This window comes from Notolepis coatsorum (assembly GCF_963971535.1).
Source record: "Notolepis coatsorum genome assembly, chromosome: 14".
In the NCBI taxonomy this organism is placed as follows: domain Eukaryota; kingdom Metazoa; phylum Chordata; class Actinopteri; order Aulopiformes; family Paralepididae; genus Notolepis; species Notolepis coatsorum.
In genome coordinates this window covers 88,954,748-88,976,153 of record NC_140178.1, presented here as the reverse complement: position 1 = coordinate 88,976,153, position 21,406 = coordinate 88,954,748, and the positions used below count along the sequence as shown (strand labels likewise).

General features: G+C 42.3%; 1 protein-coding gene across 1 annotated transcript in view; it reads left to right on the top strand.

Moving 5' to 3' along the window:
* LOC311240628 (microtubule-associated serine/threonine-protein kinase 1-like) overlaps positions 1 to 17,362 on the top strand; it is a gene marked incomplete at both ends in the record, with an annotated part of 155,423 nt that extends 138,061 nt beyond the window's left edge. Inside the window, 6 exons of the mRNA XM_084329200.1 lie at positions 1,132 to 1,362; positions 9,687 to 9,916; positions 10,186 to 10,308; positions 14,104 to 14,237; positions 15,044 to 15,231; positions 15,666 to 17,362. Coding sequence (XP_084185326.1) covers positions 1,132 to 1,362; positions 9,687 to 9,916; positions 10,186 to 10,308; positions 14,104 to 14,237; positions 15,044 to 15,231; positions 15,666 to 17,362 — 2,603 coding nt within the window. The remainder of the gene's footprint in view (positions 1 to 1,131; positions 1,363 to 9,686; positions 9,917 to 10,185; positions 10,309 to 14,103; positions 14,238 to 15,043; positions 15,232 to 15,665) is intronic.
* Between the last annotated feature and the right edge of the window lie 4,044 nt (positions 17,363 to 21,406).

Sequence of the window (21,406 nt, the reverse complement as noted above, 5' to 3'; positions counted from 1 at the left end):
ATACAATATAATTAACTCTGGACAAAAGTGGACATGCACATATGGGCAACAAGGTGCGAGATGAGGGTATGCCCTCTCAGTTATTTTGTATATATAGTTACAATATATAATCTAATAATCTAAATCTAATCTAACATATAATAAAAAAAAAAACGAAATGCTCAAATGCTAAATATATGCAATATATAGTCTAATAATCCAATAGTCTAAATCGAATCGCTAAATGCTAACATTCTAAATGCTAAATATATGCTCTGATGAAATTAACTCTGCACTGAGTGGTCATGAAATATTTACATTATATAATGTACAAAGTCGTATTATATAATCCTACATGTGTCTTCTATGTTACAATTTTGGATGATCTTGCAAAAGCCACAACTCCGACTCTGAAAAAGTCAGTGAGAAAGGGGAGTCTACCCTGTGGGGCGTCGTCATAAATCTTTATTTTTAATTTTAATTTTTTTTATTTAAAATAGAGACAATACATATTATTGAACATTTTGTTAATTAACCAATTAACATCTGTTAATAAAATGTTCAATCAATCAATCACCACGCAGGTGATTGATTGATTGAAAATTGTATTAACAGATTGCAGAATGGGTACAATACAGTACGGCTCAATACACACAATTGTTAAGGGGATGCAGACCAGAGAAAGACTTTCTTCTTGTTTACATCAGGGTCCCCCATTTTCAATTCATAATGAATTGTAAGTAAGGGTGAAATTAGCACCGTGCAATCCATTCTATGTGGATCCCGCCCCATAAGTTTAAGGTGCTTTAGGTACCAAGTGTTAAAGTGACTGTGACTGGTACTTGTACCAGAGTACTAATGTGCTAATTTTATTGCACTTGAATTGTAAAGTGCTAGAATTTTTGCTTGAACGGAGCAGTATCGGCAATCCCCAATGACTGAAAGATGTTGAGAACACGGGTCTGTCCAATTTACGACTGCTTTTTCGAGTACGTAAATCCTACAAAGAATTTACAATACAAGGCCATTCGAGAATGCCGAATAAGTACGTAAATCGAGTTACGAAGAAATTCCTTGGTATGTTTTACGTATGTCCGTTCGAGAATGAGGACCATTGTTGTCACAGTTACCATTCGTGTTTCTCCATCACAGACAAGCTGTTAAGACCCGCTGATGGGTCGGTGCCTCTCGCAGCAGGCAGCTCTGCTTCTCTGGGAGTCCCGGATCCCCAGGGGCCTCGAGGGGCCACCAACGACCTGGTCTTGAGGAGGGTCCGCCAGCAGCAGCAGCTCTCCGCGGAGGGAGACAAGCACACCTCGCGACCCGGGACCAAAGTCATCAAATCTGCCTCCGCCACGGCCCTGTCTGTCATCATCCCTGCAGGTGAGAGAACGACGTGGCTCAACTAGAAATCTATTTCTCGAGTAAAATGTGAACATGAATTTGCCTTTGTCTGTTAAATTGTGATAACAAAAAATATTCCTCAGAAATGTTTTTCCATTTGCAAAGCCAAAACAAATGTACAATTATTCTATCTTATGTTATTATAAATCACAACAAAATCACTTTGAGACGCTGTGAACCCAACTCAATCGTGATTCTGCCTTTGTAAACAACAACAGTCCATTTTCCTTTGAGGATGGTGTATTTATCAAAATATCCTCTTAACTCATTCAGCTCCAGAGGGCGCTGTTTACTGTGTAGTTGAAAGGCCAACGCTTTAATGTATAGGAATTAGGGCTGTCAGATTATCCCATTAATTAGATTAATTAATTACACAGCAAATTATCGTGTTATGAAAATTAACTCAAAATGAATACAAAATAAATAAATAAAAACATATTTAAAAGAAAAATTCCATAAGAACGTAGAATACACATTTACAGACTTTTTTTTAATATGTCCATTTGCATGTTCTTGGTATCTGATTCTAGGGACATCTATGCATCTCAGGGAATGTATTCCCAGTGTCAGAAATACTGTGTCTGTTACTATGCTTGAGTAAATTGTAATGAACCAAATGAGAATATCAATAAATTTTTTTTTATCTTTGACTGTGAATAACACCATGCTAAAATTGACCAGACCTGAAAAATCTAAGCAAATGAATAAATGGAAGACGATTAAACAGAAGGTTTTGTAGATACAGTACTGAATTCTGCCATCCGGACACATGCTATTTAAAATATGATTATAGAATATAGAATATCAGGCCTAAAATGGTTATGCGATTAAAATGCGATTAATTAGATTAATTAATGAATTACAAATCCTGTAATTAATTAGATAAAAAAATGTAATCGCCTGACAGCACTAATAGGAATAAGTGGCTGTGTTTGCAGGGCTAAAACTATATTATATATCATAGCTATGGATATAATAATATTGCCCATTCGACATCGATTATCTATCGTTCAATTTGTGAAAAAGAAATAATTTCTTCATCCATACATTGCCGTTTTATACCGTGGTGAATATAAGTATAGTTTTAGAGTAATCCTGTCTAATCCCAGAAAACTACACTATGCAGCAATACGTGCATTTCACTAAACACTAGAGGTGGGCATAGATAAAAAGAATTTATCTAGATTAATCTATCTGCAATCCTGGAGTTAATCTAGATTAATCTAGATTAAAATGGCTCATTTGAAGTCTGCCGAAGGCATTCAAAATATGTGTGTTCTACCCAAATAATGACCAGAATTCTTTCCTCCTCACGTTTCTCAGGCCACGTGGCCCATTACACCATGAGCCCATCTCCCGTTTCCAAAATGCATTACAGACTGTTTGAAAAAGCTGTTTTGCTATGATAATTGGTAATGAAATATCAAAATAATGTTCAATAAGATGTACTTGTGTTTAATAAATTGTTTTATTCAGAACACAAATAATGTTACCAGTACAGTCACTCAGTAGCTATGTGACATGGCTTGACTCAATCAGTCCAATCTCTACTTCTCCTTCTTCCACCAGTCACTCAGACAGACCAGCTTGTTCACATTGGCTGGTGACAAACTAGCTCTCTTCTTCTGTACAATATGGCCTGATAAAGAGAACAGTCTCTCGCATGGGACAGGTGAGGCAGGGGTCCCCAAGTACTTCAGGGCAATGTGGGCCAGCTTACCATAGACAGCAGTGTGGTCTGACCACCACTTCAGTGGACACTGATCCAAGCTGGCACTTGGCTCTACCTTGTACCTCTCCACAGCATTGCGTACTCACACACACAGTCACACACACACAGAGTAATTCGACCAGGTATACATCAGCTAATGTAATTGGCTCCCAGACCCAACTTTGAGAATAGATTAATAAATTTTTTTATCGCGCGATTTTTTTATGCTTTGATCGTCACCAACGGAATACATTACACAGTACATATACACACATACGCTCCGATCGCAATGAAGGAATTATTGGATCAACGCATATAGCCCTTACCTTGAATGAATGAATGAATGAATGAATGAATGAATGAATGAATGAATGAATGAATGAATGAATGAATGAATGAATGAATGAATGAATGAATGAATGAAAACTTTATTTAACAGATTGCAGAATGGGTACAATACAGTACGGCTCAATACACACAATTGTTAAGGGGATGCAGACCTGAGAAAGATGTTTGTCTTGTTTCCATCAGGGTCCCCCATTTTCAATTCATATAGACATTTATGACATACACAACATACATGACATTTATGGCATAGGGACATATAGGTATTTAGTACTGATACATTTGTGACATAAACGGTATTCAAATATACAGTACTGTTACCCCTAGATCCTGACAGAGTATATACATATGATGGGGAGGGGACTGTACATTAGGAGGGGGTGGGTGGGTGGGATAGAAATATACATACAGCGGGGAGGGAATATATACATGCGGTGGGGAGGAGACTGTCTATTAGGAGGTGGTGGGGGTTTTGGGCATTTACGGTGGCCAGTTTCGAATTGCAGCCTCCCGTAGGTGCTCTTTAAGAGTGGTTTTGAATGTGGGTAGGCATTCACATTCCTTTACAGCTTTGGGTAGGGCGTTCCACATTGATGTGGCATAATTGCGAAACGTGTTTAGTCCCTTGTTTGAGCCGAATCTGGGTTTAACATGATTTGTTGAGCTTCCTCTGGTGTAGTGGTTGTGGTATTCACTGACCTTTGGGAAGTATTTGGACATGTACATGGGTACCTTAGTCGTATAGTGTATCTTGTAGACCAGGCCCATTGCAAGTTGCTGTACTCTGTCGTCTACTCTAAGCCATCCTAGGTTGTCAAAGTGGGCAGGGGTGAGGTGGGTTCTGGGGGTAAGGTCAAGTAGTAGTCTGACCAGTTTGTTTTGTGATGTTTGTAATTTTGTTTTAAGCGCCTTTGAGGTGCTTTGGTACCATGAGGTGCACGCATAGTCGTAGTACCCTTGAATGAGTGCTCCTGCCAGAGTCTTCAGGGTATTCTTGTTTACCAGAGAGAAGATCCGGTACAAGAATCGAGTTTGTTGGTTGACTTTTTTTATTACATTGGATGCCATTTTGTCACAGGAAAGATTTGCCTCTAGGATGGAACCCAGATAGGTAATTTTGTCTTTCCTTGTGACAATATTGTCACCCACGGCAACTGAGAAGCCGTCGGTCTTGCTGAGTTTGTTATTTGAACCAAAGAGAATGGACTCTGTTTTGCCCATGTGTAATGATAGTTTGTTATCAGCAAGCCATATGCAGATTTTGTCTAGTTCCGAGCTGAGGGTTTTTTCAACCTGCAACTTGTTCTTGTCAGAGACCAGCAGGGCTGAGTCGTCCGCAAACAGGAACAAGTTGCAGTCACAGGCTGACGACATGTCATTTGCATAAATTAGGACGAGTAGCGGTCCTAGTATGCTTCCTTGTGGAACACCACAGCTCACTGTGAGGGGGGGGGATAGAGTACCGTTTACCTCTACCATCTGTTCTCTCCCCTCCAGGTAGGATTGCATCCAGCTCACTGATAATTGCTTTTAGCTTGTCAATCACTCCATTCTGATTGACAGTGTCGAAGGCCTTTTGTGGGTCCAGCATGACCATACCGCAGTATTTGCCCGCGTCCACCTCTTGTTTGATGTGGTCGTTCAAATAGAGGAGGCATGTGTCAGTGGAGTGGGACGTTCTGAAGCCAGATTGGAATTCGTAGATTAGATTTTTTTCCGCCAGGTACTTTTCGACCTGTTCGTAGACTATTTTCTCTATGACTTTCGAGATGGGGGTAAGAATAGAAACAGGGCGGTAGTTGCCTGGGTCTAATTTGCTGCCCTTTTTGTGCAGAGGGGTCACTCTCGCAATTTTGAAGTCCTTGGGGACGTGTCCCTGTTTTATGTTTTATATACCTTGACTAGGATGTACCCCAAAAAGAATATTCCAATTATCTGATCGCCATTCCAAGTATTGATGTCGATCGTGTCCATAACATAATCCACCAAAGAACATGAATCGGGAATGTTTGATTCTTATAAATCCATGCGTTATAAGCGCTCGTCATGCCCGACTAGTTTCACAGGATGTGCAATACAGGCCGCAACCCACCAGGCGGCGGTATTGGACTTTTGTGATCTCAGACCCATTCCCAATGATAACGTCAGGCTCCCTGGATGGATAATGAATGGAAATATTGAATAAAAGAAATAACGACCAAAACCCGAGAAATCTCGGGTCTGGCGCCCAACCGTGGACGAGTTAACCCGACTTATCTCGGGTTTGGCCTCCATTGTGTTAACAGGCGGGCACATTTTTCCAAAAACACCTGAAAATGGTAATCTGCTATTTATTATTCTTTATTCTTATAGCACATGCATGAGTCTGGTCTCTTTTGAAAGGAAACATTCTGAATTTTCATCCACAACAGGAATAATCACTCTGAGTGTTTTTATTTTTAAGTTAAGTTAAGTTAAAAATATATAATGTCTACTTCCATTTGAATTATCTTGCAAACAGAGGCCTCTTACAGGTTCCAGCTGATAGGTATGACCTGGAAGACACAATGGGTCCATAGCCTAAAGCCTTATCTAGTACAGGTCCAAAGTTGATAACAATACATTATCAAGAGCATCCAAAAGCTGCAATACATCCAGAACAGCGCTGCCAAGATCCTGATGAGAGTCCGTAAACACGATCACATAACCCCCATCCTCCACTCACTACACTGGCTCCCCGTCTCATCCCGGATCAATTACAAAATCCTGATGCTCACCCATAACTGCATAAACGGACACGCACCCCTCTACCTTCAGGAACTCATCACTCCACAATCCTCCACCCGCACCCTCAGATCTGCAGGTTACGGCTACACCACGCCTGTGGAACAGCCTCCCCATCCAGCTGAAGGCACCACAGAGCCTGGACTCTTTTAAAGCAGGCCTGAAAACCTATCTGTTCAAAAAGGCCTTTGACTGTTAGCTTTTTATTTTTATTTTCTTGTGCTGGCTGCGGACGTTGTTTTTAAATTTTCTGTTTATACTATGTTTTTAATTAACTGTGTTCTATTTTTATCTTATTTTTATTCTGTATTTTATTTGTTTTACTAATAACTTTTATTTTTTTAACTATGTTTTAACCCTGTAGTGTAGCACTTTGGGATCCCAGGAACAAAAAGTGCATTACAAATTCAATCTATTATTATTATTATTATTATTATTATTATTATTATTATTATTATTATTATTATTATTATTATTATTATTATTATTATTATTATTATTATTATTATTACCACAGAAAATGAGTGTTTTACACAACTTTTTCTAATGGTATGTCTATGCGTTTTTCCAAAATGGCCACTTGGAGTCTACAAAGGGCCATTTGGAGACCCTATGTCTCCAAACGCTATAACTCTTGAACGCTTCAAATATTTACTGTATGAATAATAATCTCAGGACGAAGCATTTGAAATACATGGCTTTAGAGTCATATCCCCGTTTGCAGAATTTCATTGGCTACAAAAGTGGTCAATAATTTTCACCGGTCAGACGTGATTGGACCGATTACCGGAAAAGGAAACAGGAGGTGGTAACTTTTTTCAGAATGACACTTGTTGGTTGTTTTGTCTTATTCCCGGAGATTGCGAGCACCTAATACATTGAGTATTAGGTGGTGAATACCTGGTGGTATGCGGCCGATGTTGCACTCCCTTTCAGACTCTGTGTATAGGGCTGTGTGTCGATGAAATTCATCCGGGTGAACTTTTCTAGTAACCTGGACCGAGGGCTTTACCCGATCGCATTGAATAGTTTTCGGGACCCCCGATTCATTATGCTGTGGTGGGTTATGTCGTGGCCCAAATGGACATACGATCTACCAGATGGCAATCAAATAATTGGAATATTCTTTTTGGAATCTCACCGGCCACAGGTAAGAGCAATTTAATGTCAATTTCAGCTTGATTGTGCCTTGTTTTCATAGCCATCGCCCTGATCAGCGTATGCTGTTGTACTAACGAATGCCGTTATTGACAATCAATTAATCAGAAACGACCCCCCCCTTTCATGCATTCATGATGGAACATAATATACCAATCATATGCATTTGAATTTTTTATTGTAGCGTGTATATGGATGAAATGCCAATGGATTAAGTTTAATATGCGTCACGGCCTATTACTAGCCTCCCAGGAATTACCCTAAACCGCTCTAAAACCATACTCTACCACCTGAGACAGTTAAGGAAGTTCAGAGTATCTGGGAAGATACTCCAGTCCTTCTACTCCGGAGCTGTAGAGAGCATCTTGACTGGAAACATCACTGCCTGGTATGGCAACAGCATGGCACAGGACAAGAAGGCCCTACAGAGAGTGGTGCGCTCAGCCGAGCGTACCACAGGTATTGCACTACCAACCCTGCAGGTCCTATACAACAAGAGGTGCAAATCCAGAGCCTGCAGGATAATGAAAGACCCTCACCACCCCAACAACAGCCTGTTCATGCTGCTGCGGTCAGGCAAACGCCTGCGAGCACCAGCTACTAGGACAGAGAGACTTCGGCTCAGCTTCTTCCCCCAGGCCATCAGAGCCTTGAACACTGAACTCTCCACACACAAGCACACATGAGCACACACACAACACACACACTGTACACGCTCACACACTAGCAGCCACTTTAACATGAGCACACACACACTCATGCTGCACATTATGGACACTTTACAGAAGGAAAGATCACTTTAAGAATAGTATAGCTTGAGATCGTAAATAGCTCTGTAAATAGCTCATGTACAGATACCGATATGCCTACTTTGTTTACTTGTTTATTGCACTATGTCGCACTATTGGTTGGACTCTTATATTATTACTTGTATTTGCACATCGTTGCGGGCGAGACCCCCCGCATTTCACTGTATACCTGTATGCCGTGACAAATAAAACTCTTGTATCTTGTATCTTGTATCTTGTTGTATATTCACCACGGTATAAAACGGGAATGTATGGATGGAACATTTTTCCTTTTTCACATCTTGAACGATAGATACTCGATGTCAAATGGGCCATAGTATTGCATCCATAGCTATAATATATAGTTATAGCCCTGCAAACAAGGTGAGCGACTCCATTGGTTTAATGCGTGGCAGTGTAACGGACGTTCTGTGTGTAGGCCTGCCTAACACACGTGGTTCCTGCGTTGTGTTCTGGGCGTGATGTGAAGTGACGAGTCAGCAAACAATGGACAACAGTTCAGTCATTTATTCAGGTGGTCGTCGATGGAGAGCCACCTGTATCAAAAGGGTGGTTGAAATACCACAAGGAACAGCGTCACAATTATATTCTCAGTCAAGTCTCCCACGTTGGATGGTTGTTGCAAACTAAACAAATTACACAATAAATCGACATCTTAATGCACACATACCTGTATCAAAAGGGTGGTTGAAATACCACAAGGAACAGCGTCACAATTATATTCTCAGTCAAGTCTGTTGACAGAGAACAATAAATTGACTATGTTACCACGGTGGAATACACCGGCTAAAACCTCCAATTGTGCATATAACCTAACCACACCATTCATTACAACACTATCGAGTTATTATCATTTGTTAACATTCAATTCTTATTCAAAATATATATACAACCGAGTAATACATAAAGTGCTGCGCGCTACAATAGTCAAGACGTACCTCCCACGTTGGATGGTTGTTGCAAACTGAACCCCAAACCGGAAAAGGTTGCTTCTAACACGCGCTAATAATTGACCCGGAAGGCAAAACTCTTGAACGTGAACTTTCTCAAGTGACGTTCAAATAAAAGTGTCTTTGGTATAAAGAAATAATAAACAATTGTAAACATTAAACATTTGTAAACAGGATTTGGTGACATTTCAATCCTTAATAATAATAATAAACAATGTTCATTTGACACTTGTTACAGCAGCACATAGTCATATCCCATTCCCAGCGTGGCAGTAAATGAGTTAAGAGGATATACCCATATAGAAGCTTTTTATATGTTCTACCAAAATATTTGAAGTAAAACATATGGTAATAAATCCACATATATATACGATTCTTGCAAGGACTTTTTTTTTTATAAAGCTTTCTGAAGGCAGACTTATAATCCTTTTCTGTATAGGATACCTTTGAATTATTTCACTTTTCTGACTCCAAAACTACATAGAGCACCTTTAATCCCTGTTTTAACCTCATCTCTCCCTCCCTCCCTCCCTCCCTCCCTCCCTCCCTCCCTCCCTCCCTCCCTAGTGGAGCAGCATGGCACCTCTCCTCTGGCCAGCCCCATGTCCCCGCGCTCCGTCTCCTCCAACCCCTCCTCCCGTGACTCCTCTCCCAGCCGAGACTACTCCCCCACGGTCAGCGCTGTCCGCTCCCCGATCACCATCCACCGCTCGGGGAAGAAATACGGCTTCACCCTGCGAGCCATCCGAGTGTACATGGGGGACAGTGACGTCTACAGCGTGCACCACATGGTCTGGGTGAGAGAAACAGTGCTTATGTATCGACAGAGACATTGTTATTGATGGCTTTATTGAGAAAGCCGTTGGCAGATAGGGTGATGTTTATCTCCTAGGTTTTGCCCTGCTATTATGGCTGACCTAAATCACTGGTTTATATTGCAGTTTATTGACGGAGCGACCCCCCCCTCCCCCCATCAGAGCTCTTGCATGTGTATGCAGATAAACACAGCTCTTGTAACCGTGTGGGTGAAGTTGTTTGACTGACTGGCTATTTGATCCAATCACAGCACGTGGAGGATGGAGGCCCCGCCCAGGAGGCAGGACTTAGCGCTGGTGACCTCATCACTCACGTGAACGGGGAGTCGGTTCACGGCCTGGTCCACACAGAGGTGGTGGAGCTCATCCTGAAGGTGAGAGGTTAGGGAAAAAATGCAGGTGCTTCTATTGTTCCAACATGGCTGCCTGTAACCATTTGTAATCACTTTTGAAACAAAAAGCCTATTATTCTGTCCAGAGGTAGAGGAGGTAAAACATTGGAAAGCATGAAATGAATGTACCATTGCAACATATTTACAAGATTCAGTAAAACATTTGTGTTGATACATTTCTCATATATCAACACCTAGCACTGTTGTTTTACATTTACATTTAGTCATATAACTGACGCTTTTATCCAAAGCGACTTACAAATTGAACAAGTCAGCAGGAGGGGTTCACCTCTGGTGGCTAAAGGTAAGTGGTGTTGTTCATCTAGAAGTGTCAAACTTGAGTTTTTGAGTTTATTATTTGTCACAACAAAATACAGAATACTTTATGATGAAATGCTTATTTCTGTATGAGCCCCTGAGAGTGTGCTACATACAGTACAAATAAAGTAAGTAAGTAAGTAAGTAAAAAAATAAAAAAATCACTAAGAAGTCAGTAAAAAGTAAGTAAAGTCAATATACATACCGGTATATACAATATACAATACAGAGTAAAATTAGTAACAGTGAGGTACAATGCAGAAATGAGATGGGGTACAAAACTTAGGGTAGGGTGCAAATGATGTATGATAGATAAATATAAAGTGTGTTAAAGTGTCTAAAGTGAGTGGTAAGGTGAGTGTTTGTTTAAAGTGACAAACACTCACCTTATGTGGATGTGTGTGCAGTGAGTTTAGATGATGGGTTGTTACATAGTGTCATTGCAGTGGAGGTTATTCAATGACAACACGTGAAGCACAAATTCACTCACAATTATTATTAATTTACATATATATATATATTTTTTATTATTATTATATATTTTTTATTATTAGAAATGTTTTCCTCTGTAAAAAAAAATCCAGTGAATTTTTTATTTCTTCAAAAATGGCCAGTGACAGCTCTGAGCTCTCTGATCAGGCCTGCCCTGTTCCCATACTGCACTAGTAATGGAGAGCTGTCAATCACTTAGTGCAACACACTGTAACTATCCTGCACGGGCTGACCTTATGAATATAATAGCCAATCAAAATAGGCTATTAACGTCATCTAAGCCCGGTCCGTGCATTTTTGCGCTTGCCATTCACGAACGGGGATTGAATGATTGACAGCCTTGAAATCCAATCAGAGAATGGTGCCAGCTAATGCTACGCGGAACTGCATAGACCCTATTGACTGTGGCGGGGCGGCACCAGTCAGTCCAGTGTAGTAGTTTAGATTCAGTGCGTCAGCTTAGCTAGGCTCGTGGTTTGGTAATAACAAGATATAAGAAGTGTAATCTCAGGAGTTGGAGAGATCAGCATGAGATACTGTACATTACTGACAATGTTGGATTTGGATCTATATGGAGTCTGGACATACACTTTATCAAGCCCTGTCAGAAGCTGACAAAAGCTTCTCAAAGGGTTAACGCGACGGCTCAAGGCTCGTTCCAACCCGATGCAACCAAACAACAAGTGAGTCTAATGTACTGTTCTGTAGTTACTGAAACTGATTGAATATGGCAAGTCAAAATTCAAGAGGTTTATTTGTCACATACATGATATTTGATACACATAAGTGCAGTGAGGTGACGTCTGATATGAGTGAGTGGCGCGATATATATCTCTCTTTCTTTCTCTTTCTTTCTCTCTCTCTCTCTCTTTCTCTCTTTCTTTCTCTCTCTCTTTTTCTCTCTCTCCCTGTCTCTCATGCTCCCTCTCTCTCGCTCTCTCTCTCCCTGTCTATCTCGCTCTCTCTCTTTCTCTCTCTCTCTCTCTCTCACTGCCTCTCTCCCTCGCTCTCTCTCTCTCTCTCTCTCTCTCTCTCTCTCGCTCTCTCTCTCTCTCTTACTGCCTCTCTTTCTCTCTCTCTCTCTCTCTCTCTCTCTCTCTCTCTCTCTCTCTCTCTCTCTCTCCCTGTCTATCTCGCTCTCTCTCTCGCTCTCTCTTTCTCTCCCTCTCTCTCTCTCTCTCACACGCAGTACGGCGTTGACTGGAATAAAAAAATTACCCACGTAATTGTCCATAAAACCCATCTGTGGCCTCGCAGAGGAAGGTGGTAAATACATGTTAGATATTCCAATGTACAGTTTATGCTTGTACAGTTGTACAAGCATGTACCATTGACTCAGAATGGTCTGTTTTATTGAAATCGTCACAGCAGTATAGTTTGTTTATACTTCAGAAGTATGATATTTAAACATGGTCCCCAAAATGAATGGAAGCGAATGAGGAGCCTGACACCTGGGAGGAATGGGGGTGTTGCAGCCTTGGGGATGTTTTAAAAATATCATTTAATATATAATATAATATAATAATTTTGTGCTTCACCAAGAAATTTGGTCAGCAGCCGCCACTGTGTCATTGTCATTGAGCATCCTGATGGCCTGGGATAGAAGCTCCTTCTGAGTCTCTCTGTACTGGCCATGAGACTCCGGTAGCGCTGTAACTAATTCTGTATTTTGTTGTGACAAATAATAAACAAACTTGAAAACTTGACAGTAGAAGACAGTAAGGACTATTTTTTTTTTTTTTTAGATATTGATTGAAGAAGTGTGTTTTTAGTCGACAGTAGATGATTGGATGGGTTTCAGCTGTCCTGACTGTGATGGGAGGTTTTGCACATAGCAACCATTGTTCTAAACATTCCGCGAAAGGCCTTTATTGTGTAGTGAATCATCAGGTTCCAAACTCTTATATTGGGAACGTTTTGTTATGAATCATCAAACTAAATTAACCGATTCGGGGCCAACCACGTATATATACGTGATTGGGAGCCAGCGCTTGACGGCCAACCACGTATATATACGTGTTAAGCTTGTTTTTGTTTTTATTCCATTTTAATATCCCGGATGTTGTCACATTTTGGCTGGAAAGGGCATATTGGGACTCCGAAAGTGAAGTACCGGCCAGATCCTGGTATTGGCGCTGTCTCGAGAATGCAGTTTCCCCTGTTGCAGACCGGGTGTCACTTTTATTTCGCTCCGGGTTAGCTTTTCTGTTAGCCTAAAGCTATGGCTTCACCAGATCGCCTGGAATACTTTTTGCGACGCCGAATTCAGTATGCAGTAAAGGAATATAGCATCAGCCAATGGACATATCGATCTACCAGATGGCGATCAAATAACTGGGAAATTCTTTTTGGAATCCAACCGGCCACAGGTAAGAGCGATTTGACGTCAATTTCAGCCTGATCGGGCCTTGTTCTCATAGCCATCCACCCGATCAGCGTATGATGTTGCAATAACGAATGCCGTTATTGGTAATCAATAATCAGAAACAACTTCCCCCGCCCCCTCCCCTTTCATGCATTCATGGTGGAACATGATACTGATCATATACATTTAGATTTTTAACTCTAGCTTGTGTAGGGCCGAAACGCCAATCGATTTAACGTTATTAGCTTAGCGCCCTATAACTAGCTTTGCAGGAATTACCCAAGACCATTCCGGTATATAGTTCATATTCACGACGCTATAAAACGGGAACGTATTGATGAAAAAATTATTTCTTTATGGCATATTGAAGGTTTATACTGTCAATTGACAATGACAATGGACACATAGCAATAATATAAAATATAGATTTAGCTCTACAAACAACCTCACGCACAGTAAAAACTTGTAATGAAAAGCTGGCCTCATAGAGTGGGGCCCGTCTAATCCCAATGGCCCGAATGTGTTAACATCTTTATGAAAACAACTTCGGGAAACAACTGACAACTAATATTGAATTCTTTATTGTTTCCACACATGTCCAGAGTGGAAACAGGGTGACAGTTACCACCACTCCGTTTGAGAACACCTCTATCAAAGTGGGTCCCGCCCGCAAGTCCAGCTACAAGTCCAAGATGGCGCGGAGAAACAAGAAGACGGGAACCAAGGAAGGACAAGAGTATGTTAAATATGTATAATAGTTGTGTATATAAGATACGATAAGATAAGATATATATATAATATTATATCTTTTAGGCTTGAGAAGGATGTTTTTAGGTTTGGGAGGGAGGTTTTTTTTTAGATTTTGGAAGGAGTTTTTTTAGGTTTGGGAAGGAGTTTTTTTAAGTTTCCATCTCCATCTTACACTTAACTGTGCTGCTCAACAGCTGTAATATGTAATGCTACGCCATGCTAACTACATATCACAGCCGGTCAAGTTAACATGTAGTGAGATTAATTCAGGATCCCTCGGCCGACACTATATCATATAAATTAAATGGATAAGAAATTACACCTAGGTTCTTGACATAGGGCTTGACCAGGGCGGACAGGTTGCCTAGACTGTTGGTAAGGGTGGTGACAGCGTCTGGGGGACCGAAGAGGATTATTTCACATTTGTTTTCAATGAGTTGTAAAAATGTTTGTGCCATCCAACATTTAATGTCATCAAGGCAGGACTATTGAGTAAAGACTGGTTGTTGGGTTTCAGAGAGACATAAAGCTGTGTGTCGTCAGCATAACAATCAAAGGAGATGTTGTGCTTTTTAATTATTAAACCAAGGCGTAGCATGTAGAGAGAACAAAATGGGGCCATGGATGGACCCTTGCGGGACCCCACAGAAGAGGGAGGCTGAGGGAGAGGAGCAGTTGGCAATGTTGACAGCAAAGCTTCTATTTGTGAGATAGGAGTGTAGCAAGCTTTCACTCCTCCTCTTCATCGTGAATCATCTCAACATCTCTATCTGTCCTTGTGTGTCCTCGCAGGAAGAAGCGTAGCTCCTTGTTCCGTAAGATCACCAAGCAGTCCAACCTGCTGCACACCAGTCGCAGCCTGTCGTCTCTGAACCGCTCTCTGTCGTCTGGAGACAGTCTGCCAGGATCCCCCACACACAGCCTCTCCGCCCGCTCCCCCACCCAGAGCTACCGCTCCACGCCCGAGTCCCCCTACCTGGGTCAGTATGGATCCTCTACATACTAGGACGGAGAATACGTTTTTTTTCTCACCTTCAACAAAAATAATTGAACCCTTGCACTGAAGATGATGACACGTGTGATGTCACTAATAGGTTTAATCTATCGTGGGCCAATGTGTGGTAACTTGACACCTTTGACTCCAGCAACCACAGAAAACTGAGTAGGAATATCTTGGTAAATGGTAAATATCAATGGGGGGCTTGTTGTCAGCATATTCATAGATATTTTAATTCTTAATGAGGGTAAAGGTGTAGAGATGATGCTGAGCCATTTCCACTAGTTTATTGAACAATCTGGTGTAAAGAAAAAAGAGAAAACATTTACACAAGTTGTTATTCAATATAGAACATTTTAAGGGTTTAAAATACATCTGGAGGGGATCTTTAATGTTAGTTTCCTCTCTCCTCCTCAGGTACCTCCTCTCAGAGCAGCTCTCCAGCCTCCAGTACCCCCAACTCCCCTGCCGCCTCCCAGCACATGAGACCCAGCTCCCTGCACGGCCTCTCCCCTAAACTCCACCGGCAGTACCGCTCTGCCCGCTGCAAGTCTGCCGGTAACATCCCCCTGTCCCCCCTGGCCCACACCCCCTCCCCCACCACCTCCTCTCCTCCGCCTCTGAGTGGCCACACGGTGGGCAGCTCCAACACCACCCAGACCTTCCCCGCCAAGCTCCACTCTTCTCCCCCCGTGGCCCGCCCCCGCCCCAAGAGTGCAGAGCCGCCCCGATCCCCGCTGCTCCAGCGGGTGCAGTCGGCTGAGAAGCTCGGGGCTCCCCTCATGCCTTCCTCCTCTTCCTCCTCTTCCTCGTCCTCATCTCCCCTCACGGGGGGCGTGTCCATGCGCAAACATAGCCTGGAGGTGACGCACGGGGACTACCGGAGAGAGTCCTTCCACTGTGAGCACAGCCTGCAGAGCCTGCTGGAGATGGAGGGAGAGAATGGGCCTGCTCTTCCATCTCCCTCGTACTCCTCCTCCCCCTCACCCCCCATGGGAGCAGAGATGGGAGGCCTGAAGCCTGTGAGGAGGCTGGGAAGGCAGGAGTCGCCGCTAAGCCGGGACACACTGCTCACGGGGAGAGAGAAAGATGCTCAGGTCACAGCGTCCGAGGCCCACGCTGCTGCTAAGGCCGAGACCAAGGCCACTGCTGTTGCCACGGATAAGACCCCGCCCTCTGCCGAGACTCCAGCTCCGGCCACGGTGGTCACTAAGTCTGGCCCGGTGGTCTCCACACCCTCCTCCACCCCGGGGAACAAGTCCAGCCCCGGAGACGGACCTCCGCACCCGAGCGTTCCGAGCTTCGAGGCGACCGGCGTGGGTTCGGCTACTAAACCCGGCGAGAGGGGCTCCTCGACCCTGAGCACCCAGTCGAGGGACCTGCAGCCCCAGGGAAGGAGGCAGCAGAGCACATACACACAGACGGACAGCAGCCCGGCAGCTAAAGCTCCGGAGAAGGCTGAGGAGAAAGGGAAGGCCACGGGTACAGGTGCAGACAAAGCTATCGCCCAGAGGGCAGCGGTGACGGAGGTGTCCAAGCCAAGCAAAGGCACTGAGACGGGAGACGGCCTTGTGAAAGGAGGGGTTAATGGCAGCGACAAAGCACCTGCTGAGACCATCAGGGTCAAAGGTCCTGCTCCTCCGATCCCGGCCCATGCTCCAGCCACAGCTCCGGTGACCTCCACGACCCCTGTACCAGCTATCATCAGGTCCAGAGCGGAGAAGGGCCCATCGAGCAGCTACCGGGGGGCCAAGGAGGAGAGAGCCCACCTAGAGGTCCTGGAGGAGAACCCCACGTCCCCCTCCTCCACCGCAGCCTCCCCCTGTTCCAGCAAGTCCCGCCCAGTGTCCCCTGGGGAGAAGGCCAGCTTCGTCACCCAGCTCACAACTGTGGCCAAAACTGTGCTGGGGCCTATGAAGGTGGGGTCCCAGGAGGGGGCCAAGAGCAAAGAATCCACCAAAACCAGTGAGGAGAAGCGGGAAGGCTCATCAGGAAAACCGGAGGCTTCATCCGGAGGAGGTCGTCGGGGAGCCCAGACATCCTCAGGGGCCACGGGCTCAGCCCAGTCAGATAAGAAAGGTTCCGCACGTAGCTCCTCCAAGCATCACTCGTGATCTGGGGTGAGACTCCTAGATGATGCCGTTTAGGCCTGAAGGCATATTGTAGCATCTCCATGCCACATACTGGCTAAGACTTTCAAAAGGAAGGAAAACATTCATGCCTAAAACACCAAATAGATTCCAACATGTAGATAAAGATAATATGAAGGGAAGTTGTGTCAGCTACTGTTCTCATGCGTGTGTAAATGGTGTTATATGTATGTACCGTGCACCAAAATATGTTGTATATAGTTAAAAAAAAAATAATAAGAAAAAAAAGTGTACGTCTAATGCATGTTCTACATGTACATGAGAAATTAAAGAGAATATTTAAAGAGAAGATGAGAAAAAATATATATAAAAAAGACCTTATGGTAGTAAACACTGTGAACAACATGTCAACAGACTACATACTATTAACATGTCAACAGACCACAGACTATAACATGTCAACAGACCAGACTACATACTATAACATTCAACAGACGACATACTATAACATGCCAATAGACCACATACTACATATTATAACATATCAACTGACCACAGACTACATACTATAACAACATGACAACAGACCACATACTACATAATATAACATGTCAACAGACTACATACTATAACATATCAACAGACTACATACTATAACAACAGACCACAGACTACATACTATAACATGTCAATAGACTACATACTATAACAACATGTCAACAGACCATAGACTACATACTATAACATGTCAACAGACTACATACCATGTCAACAGACCATAAACTACATACTATAACATGTCAATAGACTACATACTATAACAGCATGCAATCAGACCACAGACTACACACTAACATGTCAACAGACCACAGACTACATACTATAATAACTTGTCAACAGACTACATACTATAACAGCATGTCAACAGGCAGGCTTCTGTCAAGTTGTTGTTACCATAAAAGGGCATTATTCATCCAGTCAATCACCATTCAGATCCACTCCAGTGCCATCGCTTTAGTTCAGTTGTAATAGTGAATCTGCACCACAGATTCCCTCAATGTCCATTTATTAGAAGGGTTCAGGCACAGTATAGCTGTTACTAGGGCCGCCCCTGACTTAAGAAACCCATAGACGACTAATGGTCAGTCAATAGACAATTCATAGACTAATCGATTAGTTGACCACAAATATGTATTTGAGTTTCCCATATGCTAATCATGCAGAAGGAGTTCTTTAAATCTAGTGCTTACCAGAGATGTGCTTATCATTTCAAAGGAAATAACTCATTCAGCATGGAAAAAAGGATTACAAAAATTCTTAAAAAAAAGAAAAAAAGTCTTGCTAGACCGAAAACAAAACAATCGATGAAGCGAGAGGGGGTCGTTACTACTTCTGACAACACAACAAATTAATTCAGTAATATTAACAGATCTGTTTGATGCTAGCATATTGCAAACTGGACCTATGTAGGTATCAAACTTCTTGCAATGTGGGAAACTGACAGAAACAACATTTGATCAATCAATTGTTGTGTTTCTTATGTGTTTAAGGGCTGAATTCCATTCGAATTGGGGCGGACTATTGGAACTTGCACAGGAACACTATGCAATGTGCTTTTGATGCCATGTTTTGTGTGCCCCCCGCTTAACGTTTACATTGTGCTCAAGACAGGAAGTTAGCTGGGAGGAGTTGCAATAAGCGAACCAAGTTTTTGTCTCCACTGACCCATGTGGAACGTGCAACTGTGTATAGTTTGCAGTGAATACAATATAGTGTGTTGAGTTGTAGAGGAGGCTGCATATACATTCACGTAGACTACGGCCGGTCAAACGACGACGTACACAAACGAGACTAGCATAATAATGAGACTAGCACTATAGAACGATAGGCTAGAACCTCTCCTTTTTCTCGCTCCCTTCTGTGTATGCAAAGTAGAGTTGTGTAATGTGACGTGTGAAGACAAGTGCCAGTGTTTTTCTTTAGGGGTAAAGTGTTGTTTACAGTGATGTTATGAATCATAAAATATTGAGTGCCCTCATCAGTGATACAGTAGTAGAATATCAAGGCACCCAACGCTTGCTTTTCCTAAGGTCATTTGTGCTAACAGCAGCTTTGTAGCTTCATCTAGAGACGACCTGGGGGCTAAGATGCCATTTGGATCCAAGGCCCAGGCCTGTCCTAGACTGCCACCTAGTGGTCAGTAACACACAACGCCACGGGGTAACTAGAAGGAAAATGAATAGCCAGTTGAAATCGGTCACACTTGAGAAGCCTACGTCATCTGCAGATCTTTACATATTTACATTATGATGGACCAGTGAGTCGCTCTTTTTATTCAGAGGAACTCATTCATATTAATTTGAGTTATGTTTTGAATTCTTAGCTGTAATGACGTTTTCATTTCCATGCTCATATTTCCATGATGTCGTGTGCATTTAGACAGATATGGAAATCATGTTTAAATGTTATATGCCTGTGTGTGTCTCTGCGACGATGCAAGGAAATTGCACTTTACTTTGTGTCAAATGTGTTTATTTACTTTTTTTATGTAACTATTTATTACACTTGTTTATTAAGATGTTTTTGTATGTTATCAATCAGCAAATGTTTTGTTTTGCTACATACATTCAGTTATTTAAATCTCTAAATTGTTCAACTAAAAACGAGAGAATCTACCAAATGTGTGCATTTGTTCCATTTAGTGCAATTCTACTTGTGTCATTCCGTGAGAATGAGAGTTGCAATATACCTGTTATGTTCATTGTTGTCTTAGTGTTGGACTTTTATAAGACATTTATCTCTATTCATTGTTGTCCATAATGATGTAACATATTCCCTAGGCACTGTTGTGGAAAAGAAAACTAATGCAAAAAGCCTATAGTGCAGAAAATGTAATAAAATGCAGTGAGAATCCTTTAGTTTCCCATGTCTTTTTATTTTATCCTCCTGAGACCCAGGGGGGGGGGGGGTGTTGTCACTTGTATTTTTTTGTGATAATTTAAGTGTTTGAGTGCTAAAGAACACATTTCAAAGATATATTTTTTTTTATTTAACTCTTAAACTTAATATTTTACTAAATGTGCACTGTAGTGCACAACCGGACTTCATTGGTCGTAAAACAATAAGAATCTTACATAGGAATTATGAAAATTGCATCCACATTCACAGTCTTTTCACTGGTGTGACAAAGATGAAAAGAAAACGTCAAATTTGATTGATTGATTGATTGATTGATTGATTGATTGATTGATTGATTGAAAACTTTATTAACAGATTGCAGAGTGGGTACAATACAGTACGGCTCAATACAAACAACTGTTAAGAGGATGCAGACCAGAAAAATACTTTCGTCTTGTTTACATCAGGGTCCCCAATTTTCAATTCATCAAGACATTTATGACATACAAATATACAGTACTGTTTAAGAGAAAGAGATCATAAAAAATATATATACATTTGAAGGGGAAGAAACTACATAGCCCTATCATGGTTCACCTCCTACCTCAGTGATAGAAGCTTCTCCATTAACATCGGAAACTGCTCCTCCCCCTCTGCCGCTCTCTCCTGCGGGGTTCCACAAGGCTCCATCCTTGGCCCTATCCTATTCTCCCTATACATGCTGCCCCTTGGTCTGATCATTAAAAAACACAACATCTCCTTCCATTTTTATGCTGACGACACTCAGGTCTATCTCCCCATGAAGCCCAACAATATAAACAATCTTGACAGTCTTCGTTCCTGCCTAGACGACATCAAATGCTGGATGGCACACAATTTTCTACAGCTCAATCAGTCAAAATGTGAAATCCTCCTTTTCGGCCCTCCGAACCAAACCAGTGTCATTGCCAGCAGCCTGGGTAACCTGTCTCCCCTAGTCAAGCCCTTTGTTAAAAACCTGGGCGTGCTCTTTGACCCAGAGTTTTCCTTCAATAGGCAGGTAAACTCGGTGGTGAAGGGGTGCTTTTTCCAGCTCCAGTCCATAGCCAAGATCAAGGCCATTCTCTCCCCCTCAGACCTGGAAAGGCCTTCATATCATCACGCTTAGACTACTGTAACTCCCTGTACCTG